At 42.7% G+C, this 12,607-nt stretch overlaps 1 protein-coding gene across 11 annotated transcripts in view; it reads right to left on the bottom strand.

The window, feature by feature from the left end:
- The window catches only part of SHOC1 (shortage in chiasmata 1), a 46,362-nt gene that overhangs the window by 16,411 nt on the left and 17,344 nt on the right, over window positions 1-12,607 (bottom strand). For 8 of the 11 annotated variants that reach the window (XM_079959115.1, XM_079959114.1, XM_079959117.1 and 5 more), the window contains 6 exons: window positions 10,986-11,090; window positions 10,014-10,403; window positions 8,990-9,460; window positions 2,511-2,636; window positions 1,079-1,255; window positions 16-123 (listed from right to left, as the gene is read on the bottom strand). In XM_079959115.1, the coding sequence (XP_079815241.1) occupies window positions 16-123; window positions 1,079-1,255; window positions 2,511-2,636; window positions 8,990-9,460; window positions 10,014-10,403; window positions 10,986-11,090 (1,377 nt within the window). The remainder of the gene's footprint in view (window positions 1-15; window positions 124-1,078; window positions 1,256-2,510; window positions 2,637-8,989; window positions 9,461-10,013; window positions 10,404-10,985; window positions 11,091-12,607) is intronic. The other 3 variants (XM_079959118.1, XM_079959121.1, XM_079959113.1) reach the window with 3 other exon arrangements.

The raw sequence follows: 12,607 nt of genomic DNA, 5'->3' as shown, positions 1-12,607 counted from the left end.
ATATAAAAAACTAACCTAATGCGGTGTTCAAGTTACATGTTAGTAACAGGTCTCGAACTGTTACCAGTAAATGAAGAGCAACAGCATGTTTGAATACTGCAATCTCTCTCCCCTCTTTGATACCTATTAAAAAGGCACAGAAATGTACAGTTTACATAGGAGTGTTCCCATACATATTAGAATTATTTGGTAAATATGGGAATAGCATTTCTTACCCTTTTTTAATGACAGAGCTCTATATGGGGGGGGGGGGCATTTAAGGCCCTTAGATTGCTTCCACACTACAGCTCTTTAGTGCTACTGAGTCATTACAATACATTTCTGCAGTTGCAAGAAGAATTAAAATGGTGGTTCCACATGGCATTTCATATACAGCCACATTCCCCTATATTCTCCATACTAATATTCCACAGCCTGTCACTACTGGCATGATCATACAAGGCCCCGTTTCCCCCTCTTCCTGGCTGGTTTATTGCCCTCTTCCTCCTTGCCCCTTTCTTTTACAGTGGTTTCTGTTTCTTGGCAACAGACACATTAATTAACTTATTCCTATTCACTCAGGGCACTGAATTGCCCCTTTCATTAGTTAGTTCCTACTCTATGGGTAAGAGCTTTCATTACTTGCTTCCTCCTTGCATTTAGAGTAATTGTATCTTTTTTGGTATTATTGCAATTGCATATTTTCTATAATATTTTTAAAAACAACAACATCAATGAACTGCTACATGACTGCAATTGTCTTAAAAATGACTCCAGATCTGGTGAAAAAGACAATACAGAAAACACTAGATTGCTGCAGTTTAGCAGCAACATCATTTGGATTCTCTCTAAGAGCCAAGTGAACAAATGATGCCCATTCTGACGGAAGAGGCTATTACAGCATCCTTGGAAATTTCAATTCAGTTCCTAATAACATGAATTAAAATGATTGTGTGTAGAAGATTCTCAGAAAGAAACCCCAAATAATAGTTGCCAGGACAATTATCCCCGTCTGCTAAGTTATAAACCATTACATTTATCCCTGAGTAATACAAAGAACCCTGCTAATGCCATAAACAAAGCATGAATCTGTCCTTACCAGTCACACCTTGTTTAAAAGCATCACTGATCACTTTCTCCTGCTGTTTTAAAAAATATCTGGTGGTGTCAAAATTAAGGGTGCAAAATTTCCATTTAGGCACGCCAAAACTCACGAGCTCTTTCAAAACTGGAGTCACTGCAGCTTCAAGGATACGATATGCTTGAAACTGACTCTCTGGAGAAAACAAACCCCGCCCCCAAAAAATCAGGTTGGCAGAACATGGTTAAATAATGTACAGTCTGATGAGAATGCAAAATGTTTTAACAGCCCACAATACAGAATTTAAATCACAGACTTTTTAAATTTTCTAATGTTGTATTTAGTGAATACTGTACAGTATTTTCCAAATAAGCCTTTTGTTGTAGATAAACACTAGGTGGCATCATTGATACCTTTTTAGAGAACAAATGTAGAACATTGTACAGTAGAAATATTTTGCTTCAGTTTTATCTTTATCTTTTACCTTCGTGCCAGGACTACCAAAGTTTACTTTGCATCTTCAGATGCAGACACTTTAGACATATGGAGATATTACAGGCTCTGCATCAAAACCAGCCCAACCATTAGGCAAAGGGAAGCTGCCCCCTCAGGCAGGGGATTGTGGGAATAGGAGAGCACCAGTAGTGTTGGAGGACAGAGCTATTGGTGCCACACAGCCAACTGCAAGTCTTCTTAAGTGAGCCTGTTGCCTGCAGGTGTACTGTGTTAAAGTAAGATGCAACTTCTAGTCTGAAGGGCTTCTGTAGGTGGCATGAGGAAGCACACCATCTTGTCCTTTGTCTCAAGCAGCAAAATGTCATAGGTTGGACATGCTACATGTAAGCAAAGGACTTATCCACACCTCTATGGGCTTTCTATGTCCATATAGCCATCTTTTAACTCATAAAAATGGCAATTCTACCTTCTACAAGCTTTTCTCTATCTTAAGTCTTTCACAACATCACCGTCATGACACCTTTTAACTGTCTAATAAAATATGCACATAGGAACACCAGCTTCCTAGCATTAATCAGTACAAGCAATTATGGTGCTTCATAAATGTGAATTATATACTAGTGTGCCAATGGTTTTCAGTCTTTCTATGTTCTGGGAACCATTTCTATGCTGATTATTTTTTTGCTAAGTAGCTTGAACAGTATTTTCCTGGAGCCCACCTGGATTTCAAAGGCGGAATTGATGTCCAGGGAGATTTCCAAAAAGTGGCGCTTCCTAAAAACAGCTCAACAACTTCCTGATATATAGCAACCCTACTGAGCAGAATACACCCAAGTATGTATCTAAAGACTGGTAGTGATGAGCTAGCTACCTTTCATGGAAGCTTAACTTGCCATTGTTGATCTTCTAATTCTTTGGAACACTGAAAACCACAGCATAAATACCACCCATAAAATAATCTTTTAACTACCAGGTATCTTAAAATATTCAGTACCTGATGCTTTAATCTGAATGGAAACTATTTCTTCATTTTCCTTTGTTTGCTTTTCCATAGGAACTGCTTCGTTAAGAGGACTGATATTGTTTTCCAGTGTTGGGCTCTTCTCCTTAGCATCCAGAACTTAAGAATTACAACAACAGGGGGGAAAATCCCACAAGTGTTATAGGACAAGCTAGAGGACAATTCAATCCCTTACCTTGAATACTTTACTATTTCACATTCAGGAATTGAGCAAAAAGGCAACTCCCCCCACACCTCCTGTTAAAATCATACTGTAATCTCTGAACAGCCTACTCTTGGAGAACACTTCCAGGTGCAGTTGTCAGGTGAACCAATTCAAAATACCTTAAATCTGGAAAGCCACATGGGGACTATGATGAATCCCAGACTGATCTATGCTAATCCAACTGGCAGACTACAAGAACAGACTAGATCTCACTCAGCAAGTTCCCCACACACTATATAGTAGGACACCTATCATGTAAGGAAGGTTTTAACATCTTAAAGGTAAAGGTAAAGGTACCCCTGACCATTAGGTCCAGTCGTGGGCGACTCTGGGGTTGCGACGCTCATCTCACTCTATAGGCCAAGGGAGCCGGCGTTTGTCTGCAGACAGCTTTCATGTTAGGTGGCGAGCATGACTAAGCCGCTTCTGGCGAACCAGAGCAGCACACGGAAACACCATTTACCTTCCTGCCAGAGCGATACCTATTTATCTACTTGCATTTGACATGCTTTCGAACTGCTAGGTGGGCAGGAGCTGGGACTAAACAATGGGAGCTCACCCGGTCATGGGGATTCGAACCACCGACCTTCTGATCGGCAAGCCCTAGGCTCTGTGGTTTATACCACAGCACCACCCGCGTCCCTGTCTTTAACATCTTAAGAAGCCCTAAAACACTGATACAATGGCAACAATCAATATGCAGATGTTGCTTCAGCTTGAGCTTGCTAGATGATGCAGGAACCAAGTACAGATGTTCCACTCTGGTATGCATAGAACAGAGGTCATCAGTTACTGTGACTCTGCATTTAATGATATTTTAAAAAGCAGGAAAGTGCAATACGGTAATTGATTCTGAATGTTAACAGATCTTAATTAAAATGGCATATGTGCACATATGCACATACTTAGCTAATCCCACTTTCAAACTTGGTCACAAAGAGGTAGTTAGTTGTGAGCAATCTCCCTTTACACTTTTATATACACTCATTTATCTTATCATCTAGGCAGAAACAACACCTAATAACAGGGATTAGTCTATGCCAGTGTTATTTGTTAGGGTGTTTCAGAGAAGGCTCCATAGGGCAGGAAAGAGTAGGGTGGATATGGCATTGCACCAGAGCCTTTTGATGCAAAGGAAAAACAGGATTAGTGCAACTCTATGCTATCATCCCCTTCATGGATCACTGCCTTGCCGTGGCGAAGGGGCTTGAAGAACTCAGAGAAGCTATGAACTATGCCGAGCAGGGCACCCAAGATGAACAGGTCATAGTGGAGAGTTTTGACCAAACGTGATCCACCTGGAGGAGGAACCGGCAAGCCACTCCAGTATCCCTGCCAAGAAAATTCCATGGACAAAGACAACAGGCATATAAAAGTTATGACGCTGGAAGATGAGCCCCTCAGGTCGGAAGGCGTCCAACATGCTACTGGGGAAGAGCGGAGGGCAAGTACAAGTAGATCCAGAGCTGATGAAGCGGCTGGGCCAAAGCCGAAAGGACGCTCAGTTGTGGATATGCCTGGAAGCGAAAGGAAAGTCCAATGCTGTAAAGAAAAATATTGCATAGGAACCTGGAATGTAAGAACCATGAACATGGGTAAGTTGGAGGTGGTCAAAAATGAGATGGCAAGAATAAATATTGACATCCTGGGCATCAGTGAACTAAAATGGACGGGAATGGGTGAATTCAGTTCGGATGACCATCATATCTACTACTGTGGGCAAGAAACCCGTAAAAGAAATGGAGTGGCCCTCATAGTCAACAAAAGAGTGGCAAAAGCTGTACTGGGATGCAATCTCAAAAATGATAGAATGATCTCGATACGAATCCAAGGCAGACCTTTTAACATCACAGTAATCCAAGTTTATGCACCAACTACTGGTGCTGAAGAAACTGAAATTGACCAATTCTATGAAGACTTACAACACCTTATAGAAGTGACACCAAAGAAGGATGTTCTTCTCATTATAGGGGATTGGAATGCTAAAGTAGGGAGTCAAGAGATAAAAGGAACAACTGGCAAGTTTGGCCTTGGAGATCAAAACGAAGCAGGGCAAAGGCTAATAGAGTTCTGTCAAGAGAACAAGCTGGTCATCACAAACACGCTTTTCCAACAACACAAGAGACGACTCTACACATGGACATCACCAGATGGGCAGCATCGAAATCAGATTGATTATATTCTCTGCAGCCAAAGATGGAGAAGCTCTATACAGTCAGCAAAAACAAGACCTGGAGCTGACTGTGGCTCAGATCATCAGCTTCTTATAGCAAAATTCAAGCTTAAACTGAAGAAAGTAGGAAAAACCACTGGGCCGGTAAGATACAATCTAAGTCAAATCCCTTATGAATACACAGTGGAAGTGAGGAACAGGTTTAAGGATTTAGATTTGGTGGACAGAGTGCCTGAAGAACTATGGATGGAGGCTCGTAACATTATACAGGAGGCAGCAACGAAAACCATCCCAATGAAAAGGAAATGCAAGAAAGCAAAGTGGCTGTCCAATGAGGCCTTACAAATAGCGGGGGAGAGAAGGCAAGCAAAATGCAAGGGAGATTGTGAAACATACAGGAAATTGAATGCAGATTTCCAAAGATTAGCAAGGAGAGACAAGAAGACTTTCTTAAACAAGCAATGCAAAGAAATAGAGGAAAGCAATAGAATGGGAAGAACCAGAGATCTGTTCAAGAAAATTGGAGATATGAAAGGAACATTTCGTACAAAGATTTCCATAATAAAGGACAAAAGTGGAAAGGACCTAACAGAAGCAGAAGACATCAAGAAGAGGTGGCAAGAATACACAGAGGAATTATACCAGAAAGAAACGGATGTCTCATATACCCCAGGTAGTGTGGTTGCTGACCTTGAGCCAGACATCCTGGAGAGTGAAGTCAAATGGGCCTTAGAAAGCACTGCAAATAACAAGGCCAGTGGAAGTGATGGTATTCCAGCTGAACTATTTAAAATTTTAAAAGATGATGCTGTTAAGGTGCTACACTCAATATGCCAGCAAGTTTGGAAAACTCAGCAGTGGCCAGAAGATTGGAGAAGATCAGTCTACATCCCAATCCCAAAGAAGGGCAGTGCCAAAGAATGCTCCAACTATCGCACAATTGCACTAATTTCTCACGCTAGCAAGGTTATGCTTAAAATTCTACAAGGAAGGCTCAAGCAGTATGTGGACCGAGAACTCCCAGAAGTGCAAGCTGGATTTAGAAGAGGCAGAGGAACCAGAGACCAAATTGCAAACATGCGCTGGATTATGGAGAAAGCTAGAGAGTTCCAGAAAGACATTTACTTCTGCTTCATTGACTATGCAAAAGCCTTTGACTGTGTCGACCATGGCAAACTATGGCAAGTTCTTAAAGAAATGGGAGTGCCTGATCACCTCATCTGTCTCCTGAGAAATATCTATGTGGGACAAGAAGCTACAGTTAGAACTGGATATGGAACAACTGACTGGTTCAAAATTGGGAAAGGAGTACGACAAGGCTGCATTTTGTCTCCCTGCTTATTTAACTTATATGCAGAATTCATCATGCGAAAGGCTGGGCTGGATGAATCCCTAGCCGGAATTAAGATTGCCGGAAGAAATATCAACAACCTCAGATATGCAGATGACACAACCTTGATGGCAGAAAGTGAGGAGGAATTAAAGAACCTTTTATTGAGGGTGAATGAGGAGAGTGCAAAATATGGTCTGAAGCTCAACATCAAAAAAACGAAGATCATGGCTACCGGTCCCATCACCTCCTGGCAAATAGAAGGGGAAGAAATGGAGGCAGTGAGAGATTTTACTTTCTTGGGCTCCATGATCACTGCAGATGGTGACAGCAGCCACGAAATTAAAAGACGCCTGCTTCTTGGGAGAAGGGCAATGACAGGCCTAGACAGCATCTTGAGAAGTAGAGACATCACCTTGCCAACAAAGGTCCGTATAGTTAAAGCTATGGTTTTCCCAGTAGTGATGTATGGAAGTGAGAGCTGGACCATAAAGAAGGCTGATCGCCGAAGAATTGATGCTTTTGAATTATGGTGCTGGAGGAGACTCTTGAGAGTCCCATGGACTGCAAGAAGATCAAACCTCTCCATTCTGAAGGAAATCAGCCCTGAGTGCTCACTGGAAGGACAGATTGTGAAGCTGAGGCTCCAGTACTTTGGCCACCTCATGAGAAGAGAAGACTCCCTGGAGAAGACCCTGATGTTGGGAAAGATGGAGGGCACAAGGAGAAGGGGGCGACAGAGGACGAGATGGTTGGATAGTGTTTTCGAGGTTACCAGCATGAGTCTGACCAAGCTGCGGGGGGCAGTGGAGGACAGGAGTGCCTGGCGTTCTCTGGTCCATGGGGTCACGAAGAGTCGGACACGACTAAACGACTAAACAACAACAACAACATGCTATCATAATGCCTTGCCTACTCTCCTTGCGGCTTGTAATGACACAGTAAGAGATCTTATGATCCAGCTCAAGTTCCCGCACTCACTACTCTGTGGAATCAACTGTTACAAATTCCTGTAAAGCATGCGCTGTCACAACCGGTGCATCATTCCCAATGCACTTATAAGCCAGTCCACTCCAGTCATATGGTAAGGTTATTAGCTAGGCTAATCACTGAAGCTGTGATTAATGGGAATTAAGCGTGGTGAGGAGGAGATCCACGGAGAAATTTCAGGCTTGCATCAGAATAATCTGAATGGGAATTCACACCCTACCTGCTGCTGAGGGCAGGATTGACTCTGCCATTAGACTAAGTGAGGCAAGCTGCTTCAGGCAGCAGATTCTTGCAAAGCATTAAAGGGAAGCAAATTGTAAGTTATTAAAGGTGAAAGGCCTTATTCATTAATTATTATTATTCATTAATTGCTTTTCCACAAGATCCAGTCAGAAGAGCATGACTGTGCCCAACAACGACAGATATAGGGCAGAGAGTGCATTGCACCCCTTTCAAAAAAGTATTATTTTAAGACACTTTCATACTGGAAGTGACGTGTGACCCACATTTAGGTGATCAGATGTGATAATCACATGCACAGCTTTTTCATTTGGTGTGCATGCCACTGAAAGTTGTGGTTGGTTGTGGTTTCCCAACACAGGCACACAGCAAGAAGTCGTACAGGATAATATCAGAATAACTCTCATGGCTACTAGCCTGCCCCCAACCCCTAAAAGACTCCCAGAAATTGTAGTTTTGCTGGGGTACTGAGAATTCTGTTAGAGACCCCTAATTCTCCTGCCTCCAAATATAACTAGAGCTTGAAGGGTTTCCTCTGGCAAGGGATTGGCTGTTTAGACCTGTAGTGTAGATATGCCCTAAGTGGTATCTGCCTCCAATCACTGTATGTCTCTTTCTGAAAATGCTGGCTTACACAGGCTATACCCGGATGTAGCTTTATTAGATAAAGGAGAAAGGGGGGCACTGATGCTTAACTTTGCTAAGTTTGATTAAATAAAAATATTTTTAAAACTTGGAGGGGGGAAATGTAATTATTCTGGATTAGAAAGCTCTATTTTAACAGTGGTTTTTCAACACAGGGCAACATTTTTTGGGAAGAGAGGAGCTAAAGTAAAAATAGAGAGTGTATGCTATGTAAAAATGCAATCCTTTCCAACTCAGAAGTACACCCCAGATAAGTAGCTATAGGATTGCTGCTTAATTCTATCTTCTTCTGTAGAAATATACTAACTTCTCGGTTGATGGAAAAGATGTAAAGCCTAGAATTATGTCAAGTATGGCTTCTGTGAAAGAGCACTTCGGGTGCAATCCTATGCTATTTGGAAGGGCATCCCAGGGGTCACAGAACAGATCAGATCTGCCAATCGGACAGAGAAAGAGCATTAGCATCAGAGAAGGTTGGGAGCCTCCCTCTCCCATTGGGACAGGTTGTCTGACCCTCTAGCTCAATCCAAATTAGATCTCTGACATCAGAAGGGCCCGAAAGGGAAAATGCCAGGAGGAGTCAAGCATCCTAAAGTCGCTGGGTCTCGTGTCATGTACCCAAGGCAGGTAAAAATTTAGAAGCACTTCTGAGTGTGTCTAAGTCTGCCCCTTCAGCCTTTTCTTCCCTTGGAAACAATGGGAAGGAAAGCTGTTAAAAAGTATTTTTGAATTCCAGAAACCAGTGGAGGAACATTCTCCCCATCTAATTTTGCTCTGCCATCAGAGCCTTGCAAGGTGTTGAATGACATGATTAAACCACCTTGGTTCCCCCTCCAGCCCGAAACCATCAGATCACTGCCTTAAGCTACCTTCTGCTTGAATATCCACATTGTTTGGTTCCTCATTTTGCATGATCATACGTTGAGACCTCAGCATGATAAAGTTGCTCAAAAGGTCAAAATCATCTCTACATTTCCTAGGCAGATCAAATCCACCAGGCATGTTATTTCCTAATGCATTCTTTGCTTCAGTAGATGCCTCCTTGTAACTGACAAGTTGGACTTGATCATTTTCCTCTTCTGGGTTTCCAAAATGCCCTGGTTTTCTTGTTTCAGTCTGCGTTTTCATTTTCCTGATGTTCTCCTCAGTAGGTGCACTGTTGTCACCTACAGTTGATGTTGTGTGCTGTAGATCGACACCTGATGCAGGCTCCAAGAGCATTGGAAGAAGTCTCTCTTTCTTTTGAGGAGACAAACAAGAACCCTTTGTTTCACTACAATCAGGGACACTAGAAGACTCCATTCTGTTGTTAGCAAAGGAACTTGTCTCTTCAAGGCATTCTAAAAAGAAGAATACAGTGGTACCTTGGGTTACATACGCTTCAGGTTACATACGCTTCAGGTTACACACTCCGCTAACCCAGAAATAGTGCTTCAGGTTAAGAACTTTGATTCAGAATAAGAACAGAAATCGGGCTCTGGCGGCGCAGTGGCAGCAGGAGGCCCCATTGGCTAAAGTGGTGCTTCAGGTTAAGAACAGTTTCAGGTTAAGAAAGGACTTCTGGAACGAATTAAGTACTTAACCCGAGGTACCACTGTGTGTGTGTGTGTGTGTGTATATATATATATATATATATATATATATATATATATAAAGTTTTTCTCCCTGTTTCCCATATTTTGTATCTGTAACTCTATTCAGATGTTCATTCAACTGTGCTTCAACAACCAATGTAGGCACACAACAGCCCTGTACCCAACATCACCATGGATGCCAGCCCTGTTGCCTGCTACTATCAACTACAAAACGTAAGACTGTCTATTAAGCCAATTGTTTTTGTCATTTTATTCTGCGGGGGGGGAAACAACATCTGACAAAATGCCCAATACTTACTGTCCATCTGAGAGGTAGACATTTTTGAGACCACTTTGACATTGGTATGAAGAACCTCGTCTCCAGGGCTTAAATCTGTGTTCAGTTCTTCTAAAACACATGGTCTAGCACAAGTTTCTGTTAAATTAGCGCAGTCATCTTTTTCCAGGTGGCTGAACTCCAGTATGTCTTCATGTGCAGACAATGGACGCTCACTGCTTCCCCGGTGAGTGTCGGTTGTGGACCTTTGCTCTCTGCCTCCTTCCTGGCCAGCCAGACCCACATGGTCACCAGCCAAGGGGGAGTTTCCCTTGGCCGTCTCACCCATGGGGGTGTTACCTCCTTGCAAGTAGCCGGGTTGAGATTCTATAGCCGAAAGCTGTTGACATTTAGGTACGGAAGTCTGATGCTCTGTGAAAAATGGGAAAATATGCATTTCACATCAATTCCTAAAAGTGGAGAAAGGTATTAAGGGAAAGAACGCACATTTTAATATAAAGGCAAAGGTATATAAAAACCATCTTCGCTATGAGTCCTGGAAGACCTGCTCTCTCCCTTGCAAAATCTGAAGAGAAGCTAAGATCACTCTGCAGCAGGAACAAAAAATATCTGAGAACAATCACTATTTCTAGTTACATTTATATGAAGCCTTAGAGTTCCACATGAAGAGCTCCATAGATTTTAAATTACATTTTTCTGTCAGCCCCGCTTCAGATATTCCGAATGCAAAAATACATGGTCTTCTAAAACACATGGTCTAGCACAAGTTTCTGTTAAATTAATGCAGTCATCTTTTTCCAGGTGGCTGAACACCAGACATTAAAAACTTCCTGGTACAGGGCTGCCTTCAGGTGTCTTCTAAAAGTCAGATAGTTGTTTATTTCCTTGACATTTGATGGGTGGATGTTCAACAGGGTGGGCACCACTACCGAGAAGGCCCTCTGCCTGGTTCCCTGTATCATCACTAAGATTTGCCTGCCTAGAAAGTCCTACCTGGCCTGCTGAATTCCAGTAGACTTCTGCTCTGACTGGCACAAAGTTCTTGTGGGCGACAATTTTCCAAATTCTCTGTCTCAGGAGTAATTTTCACTTCAAGGTCTGAAAAAGACATTATCATGAAATTGAAAGAACCGTCTTTCTCTGTAGAATAAAGAGAATGAGAATTGATTATTTTGTTTTTACTATCAACTACAAAACGTAAGACTGTCTATTAAGCCAATTGTTTTTGTCATTTCATGCTGTGGGGGAAAAACAACACCTGACAAAATGCCCAATACTTACTGTCCGTCTGAGAGGTAGACATTTTTGAGACCACTTCAACATAAATAATTGACATATTGCGGAACCCTCAGTTGCTTAGATCATGGTGACAATAAGGCCACGGTTGCAGGTTCGATCCCTGTATGGAACAACTGCATACTCCTGCATTGCAAGGGGTTGGACTAAATGACCCATGGGGCCCCACACAATTCTAGAGAGCCCGAATTGCTCGATTGGTTAGAGCATGGGGCTGATTATGCCAAGGTGGGTGGTTTGATCCCTGTATGGAACAACTGCATATTCCTGCATTGCAAGGGGTTGGACTAAATGACCCTCGGGGTCCCACACAATTCTAGAGAGCCTGGATAGCTCAACTGGTCGAGCATAGTGCTGATAATGCCTAGGTTGCTGGTTTGATCCCTGTATGGGACCCCTGCATATTGAACGAGATATTATAATATGAAGTAGGAAGCATCTTTAATACACACACACACATATATATATATATATATATATATATATATATATATATATATATATATATATTTGTTGTTGTTTAGTCGTTTAGTCGTGTCCGACTCTTCGTGACCCCATGGACCAGAGAGCGCCGGGCGCTCCTGTCCTCCACTGCCCCCCGCAGCTTGGTCGGACTCATGCTGGTGGCCTCGAAAGCACTATCCAGCCATCTCGTCCTCTGTCGCCCCCTTCTCCTTGTGCCCTCCATCTTTCCCAACATCAGGGTCTTCTCCAGGCAGTCTTCTCTTCTCATGAGGTGGCCAAAGTACTGGAGCCTCAGCTTCACAATCTGTCCTTCCAGTGAGCACTCAGGGCTGTTTTCCTTCAGAATGGAGAGGTTTGATCTTCTTAATAAATAACACACGCACGCCGCACATGCTAATTGGATAAACTATTGAACATTTAACCAAATAATTGGAAAAAATTGTTATTTATTATAAGTGAATCAATTGTTAATTAGTACATTCGTTTCAGAATCTATAACAGGTGCCTGTACAACCGCTTGTAAACAGCAGCACGTGTTTGTGGCAGTAACTTTAGCGCGTTATCCATGGCTCCTAAGAGGAAGTGCTCTGCGGCGGAGTCAGCTCACACCTCAGGCTGCATGGGTGCCACATGGACAGGATAATAACACCAAACCTATTTCGCACTACCTAAATGCCTTTAGATCGTTCATTGGTGATTATGAGCAGCATTTTTTCGAGCAACCCCTAACCCCATGCCCTCCGCTGCTACCCCTGATATGATACTAGATTCCCAGGTGGTTCCGGAGAGCCTGCCTTTCACCCAGGTTGATGACCTCCCAGGCACCTCTGCTGCCCTCTTCAACGTTTCTCAGT

The sequence above is a fragment of the Podarcis cretensis genome (genome assembly GCF_951804945.1).
Source record: "Podarcis cretensis genome assembly, chromosome: 17".
NCBI classification, from domain to species: Eukaryota; Metazoa; Chordata; class Lepidosauria; order Squamata; family Lacertidae; genus Podarcis; species Podarcis cretensis.
The sequence above is the reverse complement of the archived record's forward strand: the minus strand, read 5'-3'. Positions and strand labels throughout refer to the sequence as shown.